The sequence below is a fragment of the Osmerus eperlanus genome, chromosome 7, assembly GCF_963692335.1.
Source record: "Osmerus eperlanus chromosome 7, fOsmEpe2.1, whole genome shotgun sequence".
Lineage (NCBI taxonomy): Eukaryota > Metazoa > Chordata > Actinopteri > Osmeriformes > Osmeridae > Osmerus > Osmerus eperlanus.
The window spans coordinates 20,287,187-20,311,353 of NC_085024.1; the positions used below are offsets into that span (position 1 = coordinate 20,287,187).

The 24,167-nt window shown below is 47.7% G+C and overlaps 2 protein-coding genes across 3 annotated transcripts; both read right to left on the reverse strand.

The window, feature by feature from the left end:
• Positions 1 to 969: 969 nt before the first annotated feature.
• On the reverse strand, positions 970 to 12,683 carry si:dkeyp-77h1.4 (proteoglycan 4). The gene is made up of 11 exons (XM_062465718.1): positions 12,480 to 12,683; positions 7,500 to 7,565; positions 7,325 to 7,345; positions 6,821 to 7,093; positions 6,285 to 6,405; positions 5,716 to 5,891; positions 5,341 to 5,484; positions 5,100 to 5,234; positions 4,308 to 4,483; positions 3,945 to 4,040; positions 970 to 3,862 (listed from the first exon to the last, which is right to left on the reverse strand). Exons 2-11 carry the CDS (start codon positions 7,543 to 7,545, stop codon positions 2,468 to 2,470), a joined length of 2,583 nt encoding a protein of 860 aa, XP_062321702.1. The 5' UTR covers positions 7,546 to 7,565; positions 12,480 to 12,683; the 3' UTR covers positions 970 to 2,467.
• A 265-nt stretch (positions 12,684 to 12,948) lies between these two features.
• On the reverse strand, positions 12,949 to 23,469 carry mdc1 (mediator of DNA damage checkpoint 1). 2 transcript variants are annotated; one of them, XM_062465715.1, is made up of 13 exons: positions 23,450 to 23,468; positions 22,944 to 23,079; positions 22,218 to 22,853; positions 22,017 to 22,095; positions 21,312 to 21,826; positions 20,328 to 21,266; positions 20,187 to 20,237; positions 16,498 to 20,054; positions 15,947 to 16,099; positions 15,639 to 15,821; positions 15,365 to 15,490; positions 14,130 to 14,240; positions 12,949 to 13,778 (listed from the first exon to the last, which is right to left on the reverse strand). In XM_062465715.1, exons 2-13 carry the CDS (start codon positions 23,068 to 23,070, stop codon positions 13,524 to 13,526), a joined length of 6,732 nt encoding a protein of 2,243 aa, XP_062321699.1. In that variant the 5' UTR covers positions 23,071 to 23,079; positions 23,450 to 23,468; the 3' UTR covers positions 12,949 to 13,523. The 2 variants fall into 2 exon arrangements, with proteins under 2 accessions (XP_062321699.1, XP_062321698.1); XM_062465714.1 differs by having other exon boundaries at positions 20,328 to 21,826; positions 23,450 to 23,469.
• Positions 23,470 to 24,167: the final 698 nt, after the last annotated feature.

A 24,167-nucleotide genomic window follows, 5' to 3' on the forward strand; every position in this document is an offset into this window, starting at 1 on the left:
TGCACTAAAACATTCAATCTTCGGGAAGGGGCTCCAAAACAGCTTACACATGCAATATTTACAGTGCTGGCCAAAGTCAGCAGACTGTGTGTGTGTGTGTGTGTGCGCGCGCGCGTGTGTGTGTGAAAGAGAGAAATAGAGAGGGTGGACACACAGAATGTGTGTGTGTTTTGTGTGCATATAAAGCAGATATCACCTGCTTTAAGTATTGCCAAGGTAAATTTGATAGCATGACCTCACTTCTATACAGATTCAGACTGGAGTGAGACTTCCTCAGTCACAGATTTGAGTATGATTTCTGACCCATCATCACTAGAATACCTTAAATTTGTTTAATTACATTATGTGCATGACAACTATCTTATAAAACTGTGTGGCTTTCAGGCACCTTGAATTAAAAATGGTTAATATACTGTTGATATTATAGAGTATTAAATGTGACATCTACAACTATCTTAACATATGGCTTCGGAATACAACTGCGCAATTTTATATTTATTTTTTTACAAGAAAACAGACTTGAAAGTCTGAAAAGTTAATAAGACAAAGGCCATACTTTGAGTTGGTTGAACATGGATATATTGACGGATCACTAGTATTGACTTAACAAGGCTTGTATTTGTGCTTTTCCAACAAATCCTAAAGGCTTTAGCTCTGGAAACCATGATGTACCATTTTCTAAGTGTATGTGTGGTGAGTTGGAACATGAGGGAGAGATGTACAGTGTGTCTCCACATCTCTCCTGTACCGTACTAGGCTAAAAGGGAGTCAGGTGGCTGAGCGGTTAGGGAAGCGGGCTAGTAATCAGAAGGTTGCCAATTCGATTCCCGGCCGTGCCAAGTGACGTTGTGTCCTTGGGCAAGGCACTTCACCCTACTTGCCTCGGGGGGTATGTCCCTGTACTAACTGTAAGTCGCTCTGGATAAGAGCGTCTGCTAAATGACTAAATGTAAATGTAAAAGGCTTCAGAAGTTTTAACCACCTACAAAGCTAAGTCTTATTGCCCTCTGAATCCTTGACATTTGAAGCGTTCAAAACAAACGTCAGCACAATGCCCTGAGGGGTCGTAATAGTAATAGTTGGTGAAGGTCAATTTCTGGGAAGCTCAAATGCAGACGAAGTCGTTGAAAGACATCGATTGGGTCGTGCCCTTGAGATCAAACAATAGGGAGCTGGTGAGACTATGGAGTAACGACCATCGTTGGGGGGTTTGTTTTGATCCGTAGTATATAACGACTAAAGCAGAGCATGCATTAGTGTGGAGGACAAATTTAGAGAAGAACACTTTTGTCTATTTACAAAATCTAGTTTTGTGTAGATAGTAATAAATGCATGGATCAGCTTATTCCTTTTTAAAGAACAAGTAAAGCCGAAGCAGGCTTTACTTTTAGATGGAGGGAAGGAAGGGAGTATGTGAGTATCTCGACTGAGCCCATATCCCTTATCACACAGGTGTAGGCAGACCGTCTATTAATGGTAGAATAAATCACTACATTTACCATGATTCATTTGGGCGAAGGGTGTCCATTAAGGTGCCTGGTGTCGTCATGGTCACCGGGGACAATGAGAGTAAATAGCTCCCAGAGGCCAAACTTGAACTTCTCTCAGGTTGGAAGGATTGTAAACAAAGTCAATTTGGATTAAAAAAAAAGAGGTTGGTTCTGGCAGAAGTGAAGATATTAGTACGTAAGTCAGTTTAGCTGGTCATGCTCCATACAGAAGATGTTTAGAAGTGATGTTGATGAGAGCAGAAAAGTAGCATGGATACTGGTCTTGATTAGGTGCCGTTCGGCCAGTCCAGTCTGAAGGCTTGATGCTCAGTCATGGCACAAAGTCACAGTCCTTTGGCAGCTGTGTCAACATCATGCCAAGGGGTATCATTTAACGTAGTAAACACACGTGGAAAAAATGGGGCCTAGAGAATATGGAATCTTCATGCTTTTGGTGGGTTAATCCACATGCTGATGAATAGGCATCTAGATGGTTCTCAGAAGTCTCCACAGATGGAGATGGTTAAAAACATTTAGTAGATGGCTTCACTCGTCAAATGAAGTCAAGGCTAACTAATAAGGTGTAAACCATTAACTGCCATTTTTTTTTTACACATTGCAAAGCATTTCAATTAGGTGAATATTTTCAACTGTAAACTCTGCAACGGATCTTGTTTGCAGACATGGCAGTCATACTCTAGTTTACAAAGGAGTATGCAGCGTAAAAAGTTAGAAAAAAAGTCAGAAAATGTATATAATCATGTGAAACGTATCCATTAACAGAACAGATCTCCATAAATGAGTGTTAGTTTCATGTGAGATTTTGTAACAAGCCACAGTATTTTCAAGCACGTGTTTAAATCTAAGCTTCCACCCCCATAGCAGTGATTACTTCCTTATTTAGTTGGGGGTGCTTGCTCGTCTACAGTGCCGATAGAGGGGATCCATCGGTGGGGTTTCTTGTGCAGGGGTGGTGCTCAGGTGGTGGTGACGGCGGTGGCGTCCTCCACCTTTGCTGGAGCGCTGTCATCCCCTTTGGCCTGGAGAGCAGGACTACCAGAGCTCACCTCTAGGGGGGGCTCTTTGGCTGCTGTCACCTCCACTTCCGGGGTCTTAGGAGGTGTGGCTTTGGGAGATGAACCTCCAATCAGATCAGCGGGGGCGTGGTCTGTGGCCGGCTTGGATTCGGGCGGTGGTTCGGGGGTACCGTTGGTGGTTGGAGTCGGCTCTGGTGTGGTTGGCTTGGGTGGGTCGGGGGTCATAGCCAGCTTGGGTGAAGGTGGTTGGGATTCAGTCGTCTTGGGTGAAAGGGACAGGGGTGTGGTTAATTTAGGGCTTGGGGTCGGTTCAGGTGTTTTGGGCTTGGAGATGGGACTTGGCACCAGTTTGCGGTCTGGGCTCTGGACTGGACTGGGCTTGGAATCCACTGGTTTGATTACCAACAGCTCTGGTTCAGCAGGTGGCTCAGGGCATTTATTCACCTCTGGTGGTGGACTAGACTTAATAACTGGAGGTGGGCTAGATTTGATCTCTGGTGGTGGACTAGACTTAATAACTGGAGGTGGGCTAGATTTGATCTCTGGTGGTGGACTAGACGTAATAACTGGAGGTGGGCTAGATTTGACCTCTGGTGGTGGACTAGACGTAATAACTGGAGGTGGGCTAGATTTGACCTCTGGTGGTGGACTAGACTTAATAACTGGAGGTGGGCTAGATTTGATCTCTGGTGGTGGACTAGACTTAATAACTGGAGGTGGGCTAGATTTGATCTCTGGTGGTGGACTAGACTTAATAACTGGAGGTGGGCTAGATTTGATCTCTGGTGGTGGACTAGACGTAATAACTGGAGGTGGGCTAGATTTGACCTCTGGTGGTGGACTAGACTTAATAACTGGAGGTGGGCTAGATTTGATCTCTGGTGGTGGACTAGACTTAATAACTGGAGGTGGGCTAGATTTGATCTCTGGTGGTGGACTAGACTTAATAATTGGAGGCGGGCTAGATTTAACCACTGGTGGTGGGCTAGATTTGACCTGTGGAGGTGGACTAGATTTGACTTGTGGAAGTGGGCTAGATTTAATAACTGGAGGTGGGCTAGGCTTTGCTTCAGGAACTGGAGAAGCCTTAACCACAGGAGCAGGTGCTCTAGGTTTAACCTCAGGAACTGGGGTGGGCTTGAATTCCGGAGCAGGGGGTGCACTTGCTTTGGTTTCGTGGGCAGCAGAGAGGCTCACAGCCTCGGAGTCTAGGAAATGGTCAGGGACATCTGTGTCAGTGTCTAAAGGAAGTCCGGTGGTGTTGAACTCCACCCCTGAGTCGCTGGTCTCCAGGTTTGCCCCCTCCAGAACCTCCTTAGAAGATACCTCCAGACCCTGGATGACAAGAAGCGAAGGATGTGAGTAAACAGCAGTTCACTGAAACAATGACATTCTAGCCTTTTTCAAACTTGTTCACCTTAATGTCCACCTCGGTGCTTTGTGATTTATCCGTATTGTCAGCCACAGAATGGCCCTTGGAGTCTTCATTAAACTGTGTGATGTTCTTTACCACCTGTAAAAACACACACACACACACACACACACACACACACACATGGTTGTTATCTCTAACCTACCTATGCTACTACCATGCTAGTGTTACTTGTTAGCCTTCTCATTAGTTACTAAAACGGTAGTCGCATAGTTTTTGTCTATCGGAAAATATGTTCGAAATCACATATTTGTGATGTTACGCTGTGGGACCCGCATTCGAACGATCACATATTTGTGACGCAGCTCATTAACGGGTTGAGCCACTGGGTTTACGTTTCTAACCGACCTGTCTGAAGGCTTCCCCGTCGTCAACCTTGCTGTGGGCGATCTTCTCCAGGGCTTCAGCCCTCTTGGCCCTCTTCCTGACCTTTAACAGGCAGGAGAGCAGGCACACCAGCAGCAGGAACGCCAACAGGCCTACCAGAGAGATGATTGCCACGTACACCGGCGGCAGCTTATAGGCTAACAGACCGAGGATGGAGAGCGAGGCAGAGCAAGGCAGAGAGGCAGAGAGGCAGAGCGAGGCAGAGCGAGACAGAGCGAGACAGAGAGAGGCAGAGAGGCAGAGCGAGGCAGAGAGAGGCAGAGTGAGGCAGAGAGAGGGAGGAGGGGAGGGACAGGGAGTGAGTGAGTGTGGGAGAATGAGAGTAGAGGGAGAAGGGCAGACAGAGGAGAGATGGAGTTGGAATCAATTATTCATCCATTTTTAAATCCTTGAAATTCAAGCCGCAGATAAAAACCCGCAAACTTGGCCTCTTCATGTCGAGCTTTTCAGTTGTTTTTTTTGTGATTAATTTAACATTGACGTACAGTTCTAATTCAATGCCTCTCCACACCCCCATGCCAGCCAGCCCACCCCCACCCTCCCACTACCCCACCCCGCACCCCCCCCCCTCCCCCCACCCCCACCCTCCCACTACCCCACCCCGCACCCCCCCTCCCCCCACCCCCACCCTCCCACTACCCCCACCACCGCACACCCCCTCCCCCCACCCCTCCCACTACCCACCCCCGCACAACCCCCCCCCCCACCCCCCCCCCATCACCACCTCCCCTCCCTTTTCACACCTTCCACCACAAGATAGACATTTGGACACCGGGAAGCCTAATGTGTCCGAGACTTGAAAGTGTCCTGTATCGCTGCCCGTGAGGCTCTCCAGGATGCACACAGACCCCTCCAGGGACAGACGGCCCTCCAGACTCAGGTCTGGGGAAACTGACAAGGAGAAAAAAACATTGAGAAGCACGCCTACATGCCTGACAGACGGGCTCTACAAAAACCTCCAGGACAAAACATGTGGCTCTTTGGAGGAGACGCAGTACCACAAGATTTCCTTTGTCGACGATGAGACGCGGTTTGAGGTCGTAGTCGGGGGTGTAGAAGATCTGCACCATGGAGCTGTTGAGGATAAGGTTGATCTTCAAAGTGCCAGCGTACGGCAGTACGGGGAAGATCTGGTGCTCTGGGGGAGAAGAGGAACGGAGAGAGTGAAGCGAGGGCTGTTACGTTCAACACAGAGAGAGAGAGAGAGAGAGAGAGAGAGAGAGAGAGAGAGAGAGAGAGAGAGAGAGAGAGAGAGAGAGAGAGAGAGAGAGAGACATGGAAGTAGACATGGAACGAATATGCTGTACAAGGTCGACTGACTGACGATAGATTTGGAATCGCAGCAGAATGAAATAGAACATCCTCTCACCTTTGACGTTGAGGCACACCTTTTTCTTGATTTTCCCGTCAGCTTCTCGTACTGTGTAGCTGCCCTCGTCAGAGCCCGTCGCCACGTTCAGGGTGACCCTCCTGTCGTTGACACTGATACGGCCCTGGTAACCATCCCTCGCCACTCCAGTCTGGGTAAACAGCACCAGCGCAGGCCTGGACAGAGGAACACAGGAAGTCAGGTGGCTGAGCGGTTAGGGAAGCGGGCTAGTAATCAGAAGGTTGCCAGTTCGATTCCCGGCTGTGCCAAATGACGTTGTGGCACTTCACCCTACTTGCCTCGGGGGGTATGTCCCTGTACTTACTGTAAGTCGCTCTGGATAAGAGCGTCTGCTAAATGACTAAATGTAAATGTGACACAGCAGCTCTCGTTCATGCTAGCCAGCAGACAGCATCAGCAGACTAACCCAGATACAAACTAACAACAACCTTTTGGCAGATCACGATAGCTATTACGCACAGAAAACAAAAGGATTGAATACCTTTTCATAAAGAAGTGTTTAAGTTGTGTTTTTTTTTTTTTGGTGTAGAGCTGTGTGACCGCCATACCTGTTGGTCTGGTTGGCCTCAATAGCAATGTGCCTGTACTCCAGAATGATGGGGGGTGTCACCCCTGGCAACTGGATGTGGTAGTTGTCCCCGTACTTCACACTCTGCTCCACGGAACAGTCTAAGACAAAAGAGCGAGGGGGTGGCAGATAAAGATAGAGCAATCTAGGATGACAGGAAAAGGGGAAGTAGGAAGACGGGACAATTTAGGAGGAGAAGATAAAGATGGGGAAACAGCAGGGTGGATGGACGCGGTGGTGGTTAAATAGCTGCGTAATTATGTCCTTGTGAAGCCCACGCTGTTAAATTCCACACACCTCCTTGCCATAAACACTGTAAGTGTGGCACTACGAGCAACACTTCCAAGTAGCCATCGCTAAACACACCAACTCTCATCTCTTAGCACCACTTAGCCATTTCTGCTCTTTTGCTGTGTCTGCCTCATCATCAGTTGGGCCAATTCTAGGGGTGGTTACTGTGCACAAGACCTGTCCAATGTACTGAGCGCCTTATTGGAGAAAGCCCTGATTCTCTACCTCGGACGATGAGTGTGATGCGCTCAATATCGTTGGGATTCTCGTTGTTCTTCACCGTGTACAAGCCTTCGTGCTCCTCCTTGAGGTTGTACACGATCAGGTGCTTGGCGGGGGCGTTGAGTATGGCGAGGGGGTTGACCACGGAGCCAGCCGTCATCAGAGGCACCTCAGGCCCAGACGGGTTGCTCCTGGGTAGGAACACAACATCGGCAGCTAGGTTGGGTAGTAGGATCTGGAAGTCCTCCCCTAGGAACATGGTTTTCTCTTCTTTGACTGGAGATGGTTGGAGGTGAGGGGTGAGAGGTGTGGAAGAGAGGAGGAGGTGATGGGAGAGAGGAGGAGGTGATGGGAGAGAGGAGGAGGTGATGGGAGAGGGTGGGAAAAAAGGGAAAGATTCAGTAAGTGAACTTGAACATAACCGAGAAAAAGTATGTGATCCCTACTGTTGTGGCTCATGGTTTTGTAGCCTAAAAACGAGCAGCGCATCGATAATAGGTAGCATACCTTTTACAGGGGCAGAAAGAGCTGTGAACAAAGAGCAAGAAGGTCATTATTACATTTAACTCACTATAAATCTTTTATTTTTATTTTATCTGGTTGTTATAATGCATTGGTCTCCACCCAGTTAATCTATTATGAAGTGATGTAGGAGCACATGAAGCATTATTAATGGACACACCTGTGCTCAGCAGCATGCTGAATACAGCCACAAAGACTGTCCTCATCTTGACAGAATCCGTTGTGTCTGTAAAGAAATTAAAAAAGAATTAGATTGAAATGTTTTACTTTTTTTGTTCCCTTTCTTCCCTCTCCATTTTGTCTGAGTCACCTCGTCTGTGTGCTTCTTTGGCATCCCTACTCTTTCTTCCTGTCTCTTCGTCCTCATTGATGGCGTGGGCTAGGGTGGGGCTGGGATGAGACTGCAGTGGCAGACTGATTGTGCCCCGCCACTTCTAGACACTCAGAGAACACTCTAGTGACATCATCCCTCGGTGACATTTGTTGACAAGTGCTTCTTCAAAGTCTTTCCTCTTCGTTTTTTTCTCTTTCTTCGTGTCTCTGTTTCTCCTTCTTTATTCTCTCTCTCTCTCTCTCTCTCTCTCTCTCTCTCTCTCTCTCTCTCTCTCTCTCTCTCTCTCTCTCTCTCTCTCTCTCTCTTTCTCTCTGTCGCTCTCTCTGTCGATCGCTCTCTCTGTCTCTCTCTGTCGCTCTCTCTCTCTCTTTCTCTCTCTCTCTCTCTCTCTCTCTCTCTCTCTCTCTCTCTCTCTCTCTCTCTCTCTCTCTCTCTCTCTCTCTCTCTCTCTCTCTCTCTCTCTCTCTCTCTCTCTGTCGCTCTCTCTGTCGCTTGCTCTCTCTGTCTCTCTCTCTCTGTTGCTCGCTCTCTCTCTCTCTGTCTCTCTGTCTCTGTCTCTCTCTCTCTCTCTCTCTCTCTCTCTCTCTCTCTCTCTCCTCATCTGTCTGAATCAGGCTACATCTCATTTTTACTTTTCTTCTTTTCCAAGAAGCTCTTTTAACTAGAACAATAGCCTGCAGTGTATTTAGATTGTTATTCAAAAAGCTATCTAATGTGGAAATACTGCTTAACAGGCTGCCTCATTTCAATTTAAAATAAGTGTTTTTTAATTAAAATATGCCACAGGTAAAGAGGGGTTTTAACGCTTGTGCTGCCAATTTTACCCAATACAAAAACAAATACAAATAATTTTCTTTTAACCTTTGTAATGTGGGGGGTCTGAGACAGCCCAACGGTTAAAATAAAATGCTTCACTTTGTTTTTGTATGCGGTAAAGTTGTCACAATACGACGGTGGGTCACAATGACTGATGGGTCAGAATGACCCGAAGATAACACAAGGGTTAATGTAACATGGGCTGGATACAATGCCTGCCCATGTTACAGACCAAGACACATTAGGGTGTGTTTGAGTTCATCCAGAAGAGATCTGAATCACCGGCAGGTGCCGTCTATCGACTAGGTGTCCATGATGATGCCTGAATTAAAACGTACGAATAATTCATGGGTTCTGTAATAGGAACAGTGAGGTAATGGCGAGTTTAGACAATGAGGCTTTGGCACGACGGAGCGACACATTTACACAGGACCAGGAGAATGTGCTGAGTAGAGTACAATCTTGATTAATTGGAGCGTTGACAGGATTATGATGATGTGGGCTGTCTTTGCGTAGCACTGAGGCTTCAGATGCACAACGTCAAGTGTTTCATGCATCGGGATTTTGCTGCAGTTTGAAATGTACAGTTTGGGGGTGAAGGGCACACACAGGAAACACCTGGAATGACCGCTGTTCCTACACCCACTGATAATCAGGTTGAATTAAAACAGGAGTTCAGATTCTTTTGTTGTGAACAATGCAGTCGGAACAGATAAACCAAGCCGTTCTATAACGATGAAAGGGGTGTATGTGTGTGTGTGTCATAAGAAGAAGAGACTCAATAATCTCTGCATTCCACATTCACTGACAGGAAAGCATTCAGTAATAATTAACATTTAATGCCATAATGTCATAATTAGTATCTTGCCGTTTCTGATCCTGATCCAGCTCACCTCTGATTCTCACTGTATGCTCTTCTATGCGTTTTCTCACCACAAACTGGGCAACCAGCCCACTGGCTTTACAACTGAACCAGAAGACAGAACAAACCAGCACCAAGGGCTTGATCACAGTGTCCTTCTGCCAAGAAAACCACCAGCACTCCTCCTCAGATCCTCCTCCCTACTGCAGTAAATAACAGCTTAAATAACGCATTCACTCAATAACATCTGTCTATAAATCTTATTTTCGGAAAATACTGTTTCTCTCAACAGGTCGAATCCTCATTTGACAGCAAGCAGACCCCTCAGACGTTACATGATGAAACAGATTGAAGTGATTAAAATAGGCTCTCAGGATAGGGACATCCAAACAGTGACAGGTGTATTTGTGTGTGTTTTTACCGCATCTTCATCAGCATATGGGACATTAAAAGGTTAAATAGGCTGCTGTTTCTAGAGAACCTGTCAAGCAGATAATTAAAGATCTTCTCCTACATTTGAGAAGAAAAAAAACATTTTTGTCCTCAAGCCACTGGGCTTGCACACACACCCACACACTCTCACACACACCTTCACTGTCCTTTGGGTTATTAACCATGGGCTAGCGGACACAAACCAAATTTTCCATCTGCTATCATTCAGCCACTTTTTCTGTCTCTCTAATTTCCTCTGCCTCCTACCCTCACATTTTCTGTCCAATCACTCTTGGACCTGTCCCTCTCCGACGCTCCTTTCCTTCCCTATTTTTGTCACCCTTCCTGTGTCCTCACATTCCCTCCCTTCATATCTCCATTATTCAGCAACTTTCCTCTCCACTTCTCCATTCTCCTCTCCACTCTTCTCCTTGACTGCTCTCTCTTCCTTATTACTCTTTTGATCTTTTTCTCCTGCAAAAAATCTTTCAGACTTTCACCTGTCAATGCATTTTGTCTTTCTCCTGTATTATCCCTCTCTCTCTCTCTCTCTCATGTATCCTTCACCCTCTCTCTCTCTCATGTCTCCTTCACCCTCTCTCTCTCTCTCACTCGTCTCCTTCACCCTCTCTCTCTCTCGTCTCCTTTACCATCTCTCTCTCTCTCATGTCTCCTTCACCCCCTCTCTCTCTCATGTCTCCTTCACCCTCTCTCTCTCTCTCTCTCTCTCTCTCTCTGTCTCTCTCTCTCGTCTCCTTCACCCTCTCTCTCTCTCATGTCTGCTTCACCCTCTCCTCCTCTTATCTTACATAATCCTAGTCAGAGCATCCCACTCTGAACTCAAAGACTCCGCCTGTCCTCAGTTTAGCTCACGAGACTCTAGTCACAGACAGGTCTTTGTTGAGCTCGATAAAGAGGCGGAAAAGGGCATCAATGACTGCAGATGTGGGCGCCCTACAAAGACACCTCTATTTCTCCTTCATCCTACTTCCTTTAACCCCCATCTCCCTCTTCTCTTGCATAACCCTGGTGCTGTGCATGCCCAAACCATTCCAAAGACGAAACTACAGTGCAAGAAGGTGTTCAATCAAAAACAATGCAAACAAACTATACACATAGGCTACACACAAATGATTTCTATCTCCCTCTTCTCTCACAAGACAAGACGTCCATAAATCACAGGGCAAAGCATGAAGGTTAAAAAAAAATATGACTGCACTGTGAGAGCAGAGCATGGATGTCAGACTAGCTAAACGTTTACTGGACGTGGCCTACAGGAAGTGATGCGCACCAGGAGGTGACATGGTGTGCATTGGTTAGGTTTATGTTTGCTTCCTCACTTGTTCATGTCGCCTTTGTCTCCTCTGACATGAAACAAACTGACTGTTAAGATGGACCCCATCAGGCATCTGATTGTATTGCCTCTTTCCATTGTGTAATTTCAGATCAGTGGACATGAAGGAAAGGACACAGAAAGAGGAAGTGATTTACAAGATGCATTCACAGCTCCTTGGCATGAAAGTGCTGCCAAAGCTAAAAAGGATGATGGATTGGGCCTGGGAAGCAGAAGGGTTGAGAGCCAAAAGGGAGGAATCTTAATATCCTCACCTTGTCTCACCCAATCCTGCTCCCTTCCAAAACTCTTGATCAGCAGGAGATGATGGAGTTAATTGCACTGGTAGGCCAGAAGTGTTGTTTTTTTAACTATTCATCAACTAGATTTTTTGGCTTTAAGGAATAATCCCCTTGACATGCGATTAGTTTGAATTTTTTTCAAGATATTTAGACGCCGTAATTAGGTGTTGATATAGCCAACCAATAAGACAAATCAGTTTAATGAATGCATAAAATATAAACTCGAGATTAGGCTATGTGGGAGGAATGGGATGATGACCAGATTATTTCTGGCATGTCCCGCTGGCCTTTGCAGCACCGACATAGGCCACTGTATGTCACTAACATAACCGACTGTGGGGATGGGAGGCGGCACAGAGAATCAGACCCGGTTCCTTCTCTTTCCGAAAGACCCCAAAACGAAACATTTACAAATAAGAGAAGATCTCGATTTGTAGTAAAAACAACAAAAACAAAACAAGTGTTAAAGTGTAAAACAATATGAAATATAGGCCAATGGGGCTATTTCTGCATTAATATGCGTTACAAATTTAGAGGACTGATAGAAAAATACATATTTCTCAGCAGGCTATAGGCTCCCAGTAAAAGGCTATATCGGTATATTCTTGCTTCGGTAAATGATTATTTACGATGGTATATTTCGAAAGCTGTTTATGATATTTTCCAGAAATAACGTGACAAGCAATTCGACTTAAATGTAGATAGGGGTGTGTAGCAAGTCTATTGGCTAATTATTCAACAATTTTTTTTAAACTAATATCCATTTATTTACCAACCCTTAAAGCAGTCTAAATCAAGACTCATGCATAATTAAATGTGTGTCCCGTCATCTTTGAATCCGACGAAGCGCAATGTCTGAAGATGATAATTTTCAAATGGGTGAAGCATTATTCTGGAAATCGCTGTCACGTTACAAAATTAAGGGTGAAAAACTCCATCAGAAAGGAAATTATATCTGGACAGCCGATAAAAGCACATTACCAAAAACTGCAGAATTTAACCCTTGCACCACCTGACACATTTTTTACCCATGAAACACTCATATAAAACCGGACACTTACCCCTAATTGGACAATAAGCCTCCAGTATGACCGTTTATAAAAACCTGTGTTGAGTTTCTGACAGACGAAATCTTGCCGTATCCACTGATGAATGTATCTTTTCTTGTCGACACCCTCGCTCTTAACCTCGCCCCCCCAAAAGCAGTACTTGACTACTAGGACTGAACATTTGGAAGATGCTCAGAATATGTCGGTCTCTGCTCAGCGCCGGAAGAGCTCGAGCAGTGTCGGTAAACATCGGATTCCTGACCCAAAGTAGAGTCTGGGTCAACGGTTCCTGTGACTCAATATGTTGAGCAACATAATGTACACAATGAATGAGTTGAAAGATCCATCAGGACAAATATAAATATAGGCGGTGATATTTTAGTGTCCACTCAATATCCACAATTTGAGGATCTGAAAGGACGAAAATAAAGCATTTAGCACTGATTGTCCTATATATAAAAATAAACATCAAAACGTCAAATCGCTACAAAATATTTATTTCAAATGTAAACATCCTATGTCAAAATTGATGAACGAGCAGCATTAACACGCGGTGTTTGTCAAACTAACGGAGATAATAAATGGCTTACTTTCAACGTATCTGATGGTGTAAATCTCTCTCGATGGCTCATAAAATAGGCACAAATTTTATCGCAATAACTGACACTATGTCTAGCCTATGATTTAGACGAAGGATTGGAAGGGATAGATGATATTCATCTTTTATCAGTGTTGTCATAAACCCCCTCTACCTCTCTCATTCTTCATTGGCCCAATTAGGTTACAGTACTTCCCCCACAATTCTCTGCATGTTCTCAAACTGTCCCATCAAAAAGAATCTTCTCATATTGTTATAAAAACACAATCATCAATGGCATCACAGGGTATAGAGATTATATACGGTTTCACATAGAGACATATCCATACCTCTTCATTTAATGTCTGGGTCTAGTCCTATAAGCCCTGGTGTTTGTGTGTGTGTGTATATACATCAGGCTATTTTCTATTATATGATATTCAGTCACATGGGCGGTTGGTCGCTTTGTGGGCCTAACGTCACGATTTCTTCTTGCCCCGCCCCTGGCCCCCTGCCTGGGGCTTGGTGGAGGCGGGCAAGGCGTGGGCCTGCAGGGTGCCCCGCCCCCCTTCCTGGGGCTTGGTGGAGACGGGCAAGGCGTGGGCCTGTAGGTCCACCGTCTGCTGGAGGACACCTGTGAGGAGGAACTCAGCACTGAGGAGAGGCAGAGAGGCAGCGAGGGCAGGGGCGCACAACGCCTGGTCCTCCCCACAGGAGACCACCACCGTCTGAGGCTGGAGGAGCCGGGAGGAGCAGGGACAGAGAGGCATAGTTTAGAGAAAGAGTTAAAAACTCGATATATACAGCTCTGGAAAAATTGAGAGACCGCTGCACCTTTTTCTTTCATTAAAAAAAGAAGGTTGAGAATGAGGAACAGAGGTAAAATTGCAGTGGCCAATTTTACCCATTGAAGAGGCCATTTTTTATTGTTTCCAGAGCTGTATTTCCATATTAGACAGTAAATAACATGAGTCTGACCAGTCCCTCTGTGTGACCAGTTTACTCAGCAACACTGACATCATCTTTGTTTTTTGACTGCAGTTTCGTGGACGATGGAACCAAAACATTGGGGCCGTCAGTGGTACCTTGTGAGCGGAAGGCATCTTGGGGAGGAAATGGGCTCCGCTGCAGGAGATGATGTCCTTCATCTGGGCTGGCTCTGGCTTCACAGACCTGGTCACGTGGATCTCATAGCCCTGAGACAGACAGGAGAGAGAGACAGACAGGAGAGAGAGACAGACAGGAGAGAGAGACAGACAGACAGACAGACAGGAAAGAGAGACAGACAGGAGAGACAGACAGGAAAGAGAGACAGACAGGAGAGAGAGACAGACAGACAGACAGACAGACAGGAGAGACAGACAGGAAAGAGACACAGACAGGAGAGACAGACAGGAAAGAGACAGACAGGAGAGAGAGACAGACAGGAGAGACAGACAGACAGGAGAGACAGACAGACAGGAGAGACAGACAGGAGATACAGACAGGAAAGAGAGACAGACAGGAAAGAGAGACAGACAGGAGAGACAGACAGGAAAGAGAGACAGACAGGAGAGACAGACAGACAGGAGAGACAGACAGGAGATACAGACAGGAAAGAGAGACAGACAGGAAAGAGAGACAGACAGGAGAGACAGACAGGAAAGAGAGACAGACAGGAGAGAAAGCCAGCAAGGTGGGGTCAACTGTAAGCAGTAAAAAGAATCTTTGATCTGTAATCTTCATTACATCAACACATTTAGTCAAAACACACAGCGATGAGTTAATTCATTTGTTATACATATATTAGGTTTAGCACAACAACATGCCAATAGCAGGAGACTCTGAACAGGGTTTTCAGGAAGTGAGATAATTAGAGTAAAGAGAGAGATAATTGCATGGTTGCTCAGTTAGAACTAGGCTAATGGGAGCACCTCCATAAACATAAGCACTGCATTAGAGCTAATGTCTGAAAGAGGAGAGACAGACCAGGGCATGGAGAACATGGACCACTTTGTTAATGTCTCCTCTGTAGGGGCGGGGGTGGGGGCAGAGGAGTAATGGTTCTGTTCAGACATAAACCATGTTGAGGATAAGCAAGACTTGATTTACTGGACTGGTGACTTATCGTATGCCTAGAACCTCTCTAAGGGGGTGCGAGTCAGTACATTGTCTCGTTTCACATATAGGCTCACATCCACACACGAGACAGGAGGGGGGAGAGAGAGAGAGAAACAGAGAGATGGAGAGTGAAACAGAGAGAGAGAGAGAGACAGAGAGAGAGAGACAGAGAGAGAGACAGACAGAGAGAGAGACAGAGAGACAGAGAGAGAGCGTGTACCTGTAAGAGACGCTGCTGGCTGGCAGCTCTCAGTGAGTCCTGGAGACAGAAGCTGAACTTCTTCTCCTGCTCTGCATCCTTCACCAGGAAGCCATCAGGACACAGGAAGCTTCCTGCTTTCCCACTCTAACGCACAAAGAGAGGAGGGCGTGTGTGTGTGTGTGTGTGTGTGTGTGTGGTTAGAGATAATGCGTGGTTGTGCGTGTGTGGGTTCACATGAATGTGTAAAAGCGAGTCCAGAGCTTATTGTGCATCCTGCTGTGTGAGGGTTTACCTTGTGCAGCCAATCGGTGGTGACGACAGGAACACCTCTTGCCATGGCACACAGGAACTTGACCGTGCGGCGCACCTTGTCTGTCACCAGATGGGTCATGTCGGCCACGCCCCTCGCCATGCTACCCCCCAGGCGAGACACCACCCTCTCCCCCACCTCATCCACCAGCCCGGTGAACAAAACCTGAGTCAGGAGGGAGAGAGAGTGGGTGAGAGATACATAAAAAAAAAATAAAGAGACTATTGACTCATGTTTCCGATCTCCAAAACCGGCTCAAGCTTTAATTCCGGGCACACAGGAACACACACCTTGACGGTCTGGCCGGCGGCCCGGGCTTGTCGCGCAGACGCAGGGGACCCCTGCGAGGACGCGGGGGAGGAGGAGGAGGAGAGCCGGGCGGCCTTCGCTACGGGGGAGTCCAGAGGGGCTGCTCGCTTACGAGGCGTCTTCGCTGTGGGGATCTGGGGGGGGGGAGGAAGGAAGTGATAGAGATGGAGGTCATTAGTCATTAACATACAGTGCAGTGGAAATGAGAGCAGACAGTGGACAACTTTCTTCATTAGTGTGGATGCTCCGCACTCTCTCATGTTAATTGAAGTCCATCATCGTGGTTGCAAAATAGAAAACCCAGACTCAGAGAAGGTCCCAGGGACAAAAGCCTCGGGCGAAGGTAAATGCTTTCCTTCTCAAAGGATGACCCTCTAACGCATTATTCATTTGACTCCTTGTCTACTTAACTGATATCGCTTTTCAAGGCGGACAACCAATCAGGGGAAAATAGGGAAGTGTCTTCCACGGCTATTGATTCTCTAGAATGGCCGATTGTGAGAGCAAGGATTTGACAAAGAGACAGACATACCTCTTCTGAACCGGCATGCTGGTCCACAGTGTTGGAAGAAGACGTACTTTCCTCCTCCGGCTCGCTCTTTCCCTGGGGCACAGACAGACTCCCTCTGGCTTTGGTCTCCAGCACGCCATTCCCTCCCTCCTCCAGGCTCTCACTTCCATCCTTCTGTGTGGCCTCTTCTGTCTCTCTCTTCTTCTTTCCCTGAGCGGAGGACGTTCTACCTTTCCTACCAACAGCGGTGGGAGCAGGTTGCTCCTCTTTCTCCACGATGTCTTCCTTCTCTTCGTCTTTGCCCCCAGTCCCCCTTCCCCCTCCTTGCTGCCCCCTGGCCTTCCCCCGGGGAATCTTGAACTTCATTTCCACTACTTCCTCCAGCTCCTCTTCATCCTTTTCCAACTCCCTCTTTCTCCCCTTTCCTCTCGAACTTTCAGCCTCTACAGGTTTGATTTCTTTCTGGAACTTTCCCCCGCCTCTACCTTTAGACTGGAGGTGTTCTCTGGCTCCTGCCGCCACCTGGGACGTTTGTTCTTCCTCAGCAGATGCCGCAGAAGGCTCGTCTCTATTCTTGGCTCTTCGTCGCCCCCTAGTGGAGCCCGGCTCTTGAGACTCTGCCTTCTCGCTGTCGGGTTGAGAACCAACTTCAGGAGCCATTTCTTGGGACTCCTCTGGTTTCCTGCTCCTCCTCCCCCTGGCTGTGGGCTTGGGGGCTGAGGCCTGGTCATCCTGGCTGCTCAGAGGAGGGTGGGAGTCTCTCTCGGACGTAGTTTCCGTCTTCCTCCCTCTTCCTCGGCCCTGGGAGCTCACGCTGCAGGCGGAGACCTCGGAGCTGAGGGAGCTGGTGGAGTTGGAGCGAGAGCGTGTTCTCCGGGCGGGAACATCGCCGGAGAGAAGCTCCCTCACCGTGACCTCCACGGTGCTAGACAGCGTCTTCCTCCTCCTCCTCCTATTGGCGCCGGGTTGGGGAGGGTCGGCGGAGGCCGGTGGGGAGCCGTTCCTCCCTGCTCTCCCTCGGCCTCTCCCCCTGCTCTCCCGTGTGGAAACACTGGAGGTGGACTGCTCAGAGCCGACTGAGGTGGAGCGAGATCTGGTCCTCTGGACGCCCGCGCTGGGTGGAACCGCAGGTTCAGCTTCGGCGGTTGGTGGATCAGCGGCGGTCCTTCTGCTGGTTGCCCTTCGAGTCCTTGTGGATGTTTTGGCGGCGCTGTCGTCGTTTTCTTTATCCCGTCTCTCCTCGTTCGTCTGCTTTCTTTCCTTTTCTGTTTCTTCCAGTCTTTTTCTCTCTTCCTGTTCTTTCTTTTCTCTGTCCTTTCTTTCTCTCTCTTCTTTTTCTTTCTTTTCCATTTCCAGCCTTTCTTCCCGCTCTTTTTCCAATCTTTTGTTTTCTGCCAGCTCTCTCTCTGTTCTTTCTTTCTCCAGCCTTTGCCGTTCCAGTCTTTCTTCTTCTTCTTTTTCCTTTATCTTTTCCATACTTTCCCTTTCCTCTCTTTCAAACTGCTTCTCTGATCTTTCTTTCTCTTCCCTCTCCAACCTTTTCTTCTCTTCTTTCATCAATCTTTCTTTCTCTTCTTTTTCTGCTCTTTCTTGCTCCAATCGTTCTTTTTCCTCTCGCTCTTCCCTTTCCTGCTTCAATCTTTCTGCCTCTTCTTTTTCCTTCTTTATCTTTTCCAATCTTTCTGCCTCTACTTTTTCCTTCCTTATCTTTTCCAATCTTTCTGCCTCTACTTTTTCCTTCCTTATCTTTTCCAATCTTTCTGCCTCTTCTTTTTCCTTCCTTATCTTTTCCAATCTTTCTGCCTCTTCTTTTTCCTTCCTTATCTTTTCCAATCTTTCTGCCTCTACTTTTTCCTTCCTTATCTTTTCCAATCTTTCTGCCTCTTCTTTTTCCTTCCTTATCTTTTCCAATATTTCTGCCTCTTCTTTTTCCTTCCTTATCTTTTCCAATCTTTCTGCCTCTTCTTTTTCCTCCCTTATCTTTTCCAGTCTTTCTGCTTCTTCCTTTTCCTTCCTCTCACGCTCCAACGTTTCTCTCTCCTCCTGTTTTAGTCTTTCCTGCTCTTCTCTTTCAAGCCTCTCCCTTTCCTCCAGTTCCCTCGTCTCTCTCTCCATCCTTTCCTTTTTTTCGGCCTCTTTCCTGTCCGCCTCTTCTTTTTCCTTTCGCAATCTGTCCTTCTCAGCTTGTTCCTTCCTCTCAAGTTCGATCACCTCCTCTCTCTCCCTCTGTTCCCTCTCCAGTCTTTCTCGTTCTTCAGTCTCCTGTTTGAGCCGTTTCCCGCTTCTTCTACCTCTCCCTCGTCTGGTCAGCTCAACCACCTCTTCCTCACTGTCCTCCTCCTCCTCCTCCTCCTCCTGAGTCCCAGCGTTCCCTCTGCTGCTCCTGGTCCTGATGGTCTTCACAACCTTCCTCTTCCCTCTCGTCTGTCGTGGAGGTTCGGAGCTGCAGTCCTCCAGCTTCTCCTCCTCCTTCTGTCCCCTGGTCACCCTCCCTCTGGCAGGTCTGCCGCTGACAGCACATGGGACAGCTTTGGCCTCTCTTGCTTTTTGAGGCCTCCCCCTTGTTTTCACCACGGACAGTTTAGAGACCTCCTCCTCTTCCTCCTCCTCCTCTGTTTCATGGGAGGACATGGGCTGGGTTTCAGCCGATAGAAGGTCCGAGGTAGTGATTAGCTGCGTCTCCTCCTCTTCTTCCAGCGGTCTAGGTCTTCTTCTTCTCAGAGTTCCTACAACGGCTTCTTCATCATCATCATCATCATCATCATCATCGCTGTCCTCTGCTGGGTCTGTCATGGGCTGAGTCTCAGAGAGGCTCTGCTGAGTCGTCACCTGCCCAGGTTGGGTGTCCTCTTCCTTATTGTCTTTATGCCCTCTTGACCTTCCTCGCCTCAGTGGGACAGACGGTTGGGGTCCTAGTAGATCCTCCTCTTCCTCGCAGGCTGACATGGGCACGGTTTCAGCTGTAGCAAGTTCGGTCGCAGCGGGGATCTCCAGAGGCTGTGTTTCCTCTTCATCATCATCATCATCGGCTATGGGCAGGGTCTCAGCGGTTATTACGCTTCTCAACTCCTCATCTTCCTCCTCCTCCCCTCGCCCCTCCTCGCAGGGCAGTGAAGCATACGCCTGCGTGGCGTCCAATGCAAAGTCCTCCTGCCTGCCCCTCCCTGACCGCTGAGAGGACTCCTTGCTGTCACCTCCATAGGCCTGGGTGGCCTCCTGGTCGGAACCCCCCTCCAGGAAAGCCCTTCCTTGGGAAGTTGTGTTCCCATATGCCTGGGTGTTTTCCAGCTCCACATTCCCGTGAGGGGTGCTATGGAGGTTGCTGCTGTTTGACAGACCCAGCTTGAAGGAGCCATCGCGGAAGCCTTGCTCGCCCTGGTAATCCTGCTCCTCTGCGGCCGAGGGCTGCAGGTCGTATGGCTGAGTGGCATCCAGGGCGGTGGGGTCTTCCGGTAGACTGCTTGGGTGGTCCCGGACCTCTAACACGAAGGACTGGGTCTCAGCCACGAGGAAGTCGTCGTCCTCCTGGCTGTCAGAGCAGGAGGAGACCACAGGCCTCAATGCAGGTGGGAAAGGGCCTGGGGGAGGGGCAGAGAACACAGGTCAGAGGTCACACAAAACACTTTCATTTTCTGTTCCCGTCTGGGATGATAGCTTTGACGGTGGCCTCTCTGACATCTCTAGGCTGTGACACAAGTAAGAAAACTTACGTCTGAAGGGGTCTGGAGAACAATGGAAGTCCTGAGTTTCCATCTCCTCCACTATGGAAACAGAAGGAAAAAAGTGAATGGGGGGTAAAAGAAGTCTAGTTTTTAAATAACGTAAATAATCCAACCGTGAGTCTACATTACGTGTAGATGGAGGAGCGATGGAGCACGTCTGGGGGGGAGCAGAGTCGCCCCAGGATGTCCCCCCAGGAGCCTTCTCTCTGGACGGGCTTCGGATCAGCGACTCCCCAGCCCCCTCCGCACCAGCCTCCTCATCTTCCACGTCAGTGTCGCTGTCCATCCTGAAGTCAGTAGACCCGGGCAGACCCTCAGCAGACCCGGGCAGACCCTCAGCAGGGCCGGGCAGACCCTCAGCAGACCCGGGCAGACCCTCAGCAGACCCGGGCAGACCCTCAGCAGACCCGGGCAGACCCTCAGCAGACCCGGGCAGACCCTCAGCAGGGCCCGCAGAGCAGGACCTGGGCTCCAACTCCTCCAGGGCCTCTGTGTCCGTGTCAGAGTCAGACACATCAAGTGTGGTCGTCGTGGTAACACCAGCGTTTGCCAAGGCAGCTGATGGAATCCTGGCTGGTGGTGATGATGATGATACAGGCTTTGTTGCTGTAGAGATTATAGAGGCATCTTCCTCCAGGTCAGAATCAGATAAGATCTCCAGGTCTTCAGCTCTTGGGTCTAATGCGGTTAATGGTTTTGTGTCAGAAGCAACATCTGTAGGTTTACCACTGGAAGTATCTAAAATGTTCTCTTCATCACTGTCAGAGTGCAGCTCGAAAGCTGCGGTGGACGACCTAGAATCTGGAGCTGTTCTGGAATGAGTTTCCTCTGTTCCAGAAGTTGTGTCTCCTTTTCTGGAGTCCATATCTTCTTCATCCTCTACATCCGTGTCACTGTCTAGGTGGAATCCCATTGGCTGGGCTGGGGAGGGATGGTCAGCTGGTGTGTCTGCCTGATGTGATGTGGACATTACCCTGGTAACACTGATTGACGTCACATCATCTTCCTCTACATCTGTGTCACTGTCTGGATGGATGTCCAACGGGTGGATGACTGGAGCACGATCAGGTGATCTACGGCCATCAGAGGAAGGTATGACTGGAGCACGATCAGGTGATATATGGCCGTCAGAGGAAGGTTTCGGATCTGAGACGTTTTCCGAAGTCTCGTCGTCCTCCACATCAGTATCGCTGTCCATGTGGAACTGTTCAGGGTCTGTTTCTAGATGTGTTGGGAGTGGAGCCGCTTCCTTCAAGATCACAGGAGCCTGGATACCTGCAGGGCCGGAGGGCCCCGCGTCCTCCTCCCCCTCCACATCAGTGTCACTGTCCATGTTCAGCTCAAACCTGACAGGTAATTCGTCTTCTGTTGAAACGCTGACGTTGTTTGACTGCTCCACAGACACTTCCGGTTCTCCGCTTGTTATTGGCTCAATCTCCCGTTCTCCTGGTGCCACTCTTCCTTTCTCTCTCTCTTCCGCCTCCTGCTTCTCATCGCTGTCATCCACAATCACCTGTGCCCTTTTGATGCTTGGCTGCTGTCTCACTAGATCAGCCTCTTTCTCCTCTTCACTGAAGATGACTCTTTTACTGGGTTTGTGTTGAGCGGAAGAGGAAGGAGTGATGGGGCTGTTATAGGTAAAAAATAAATGAAAAGGTGATCCTGCTTTAGTAAAGGGAGAGCTTTATAAATATCCTGTGATCAAAGGTCATTGTAGAAGGAATCACAACATGAAAACACTATATTTGTGTATGTTTTGTGTGAGACAACACATCAATACAAGTTATTTTGTTGGTTTGGATGCAGAGAGTAGCTTACCTCTCAGGAATGACATGGCTTGTTGGACTCAGGAATGTTGAACAGTTGGGACTGGACCTGTGAGAGTCTGAATCTGACACTGAGATGAAGTTAGGATCGAGAGAGACGGAGAAGAACTACTTTGGACAATAACTAGATAACCATTACTATTATCTAGATAACCATCCATTAAACATGTGGAATTAATTACAAAGTCCTTACCTATGAACGTCTGATTTCTCTTTCTCCTTTGCTCTCGTTCTCCATCAGAATCGGAGTCGGACGCAGGCACCAGAGTCTCCTCTGGCTGCGGTGCTCCGTTTCCCAAAGACAGCGGCTCAGTCCGGGACGGCGTTTTACGCTTTGTTGACGAACCCACAACAGGTGTTTCATCAATCGCCCCGTTGACGTTTTCCTCCGCGTCTGTGCTGGTGTCTGGTCCCCGACTTTGGTTCCGGAGACTCTCTCTGAGATGGTCCTTCCCCTTCACTTCCCCCACCTGGGCTCTCCTCCCAGAGGCTTTCTTCCCAGGGCTCTGCTTGTCTCTGAGGCCTGCCATTTTGTCCACAGGGCAGCTGGTGTACTGGCATGGGATGTCAGCTACCACCACACCGTCTCCCTCGCTGAGAGCGTACCGGACATGAGGGGTCAGTTTGATCCTGCCTTTACGTGTTCCGTTCATGCTGCCCAGGTCCCACACCAGCGCTTCCATGGCAGCGTTGCCACGACAACCTTTGCCACGGGAGACGGAGATGGAGATGATGGTGTGCTGCTTTGATACAGAGCCAGCGAGGAGCGGTAGGGAGCAGGTGGTAGGATCTCGACCCAACACATTCTCTCCCAAGTAGAGAGGCAGCTCTGAAGGAGATAACAGAACATGAGTGCTCAAGTTGAGGGTAATCCTATTGACTATTGAAAAATTCGGTCAAACAAAATGACCGGAGTCACCTGTCTCAGGGATGTGCAAGTTCTTGAACACTCTGAGTTTAGCCAGTGGCTCTCCTCTCGTACCCTCCTCCTCTTCCTCCTCTGACTCCAATATTGAGTCATCGAGGATCTGCTGAGTTGCATCCATTAGCTACCACTGATATAAAAGAGTGGTATACATTAGCTGATTCAAATCGAAGTTGGCTATGCTGTTTACAGAGGCCGAAGCATGGTAACTAGCCAGACACGAATAGTTGATTCAATGATTACACCACAGCTTCGGTCGCTTTTTGCTACTGTTGGCTTTAGATATATGGCTAGCGGTTTCTCTGTGGTCAGTTACTAAGCGTGAACTACGTCGCGTAATATACAAATTAACTTTTTATGTCGAGATTGCTAGTGCTACAGTACGTTACCTAGATCAATCAAGTGATGGAAACGGTGCATTTACATTTTTTTCTTAGCTAGCATCTACTTAAAATTGGATATAACAAGCATATTGGTCTTAAAAACAAGAAAACACTCACCCTTGTTGAGTGCCCCATAAACGAGTGATTGTAGTGACTACTTCCTGAAGAAAAATAGACCCGCCTCTTTGAACTCAACAGCCAATTGGTCAATGCAAGCAGCAGTCAAGATTAGCTAGTTAGCTATTGGGTTCTACAATGACATTCAAAATATCGATGAATTTTGTTGGACGAAGATTATTCCAAGTTACCACACATCAACATTCAACTTTTTTTTTCGCGCTTGGACATCATAGGAGGCGTGCACTATGGGCGTGTTTTGTCAAATGGGCGTGTTCTTTTTGTTTCATCAGAATGCTGATAATGCAACGTTACTCTGCCTATCTGTTACCATTGATCATTTTTTATTCCATCAGTATTAAAATTAGTATATGTTGATATTGTTGTTTATCAATATCATCAGACATCCACATGATACTAAAAATATTTGTTATTCCATGAGTGGTCCGTTATATGATAATAATACCACATATAATCATTTTTTAGGGAATAATGGGGAGTTACTGGTAAAATAATGACTCAAATAATTCGTTTTCTACTATGACACTGTTTAGCTTAAATTAATTTTAGAGAGTGAATTGTGTCCCTCTTATGCTAGAAATTGCACTAATACGTTATATACATAGGCCTTTATATTAAGCAAAATGTCTGATTCAGTTAAAACATATAGAGGAGGGAGTCAGGTGGCTGAGCGGTTAGGGAATTGGCGGTTAGGGAA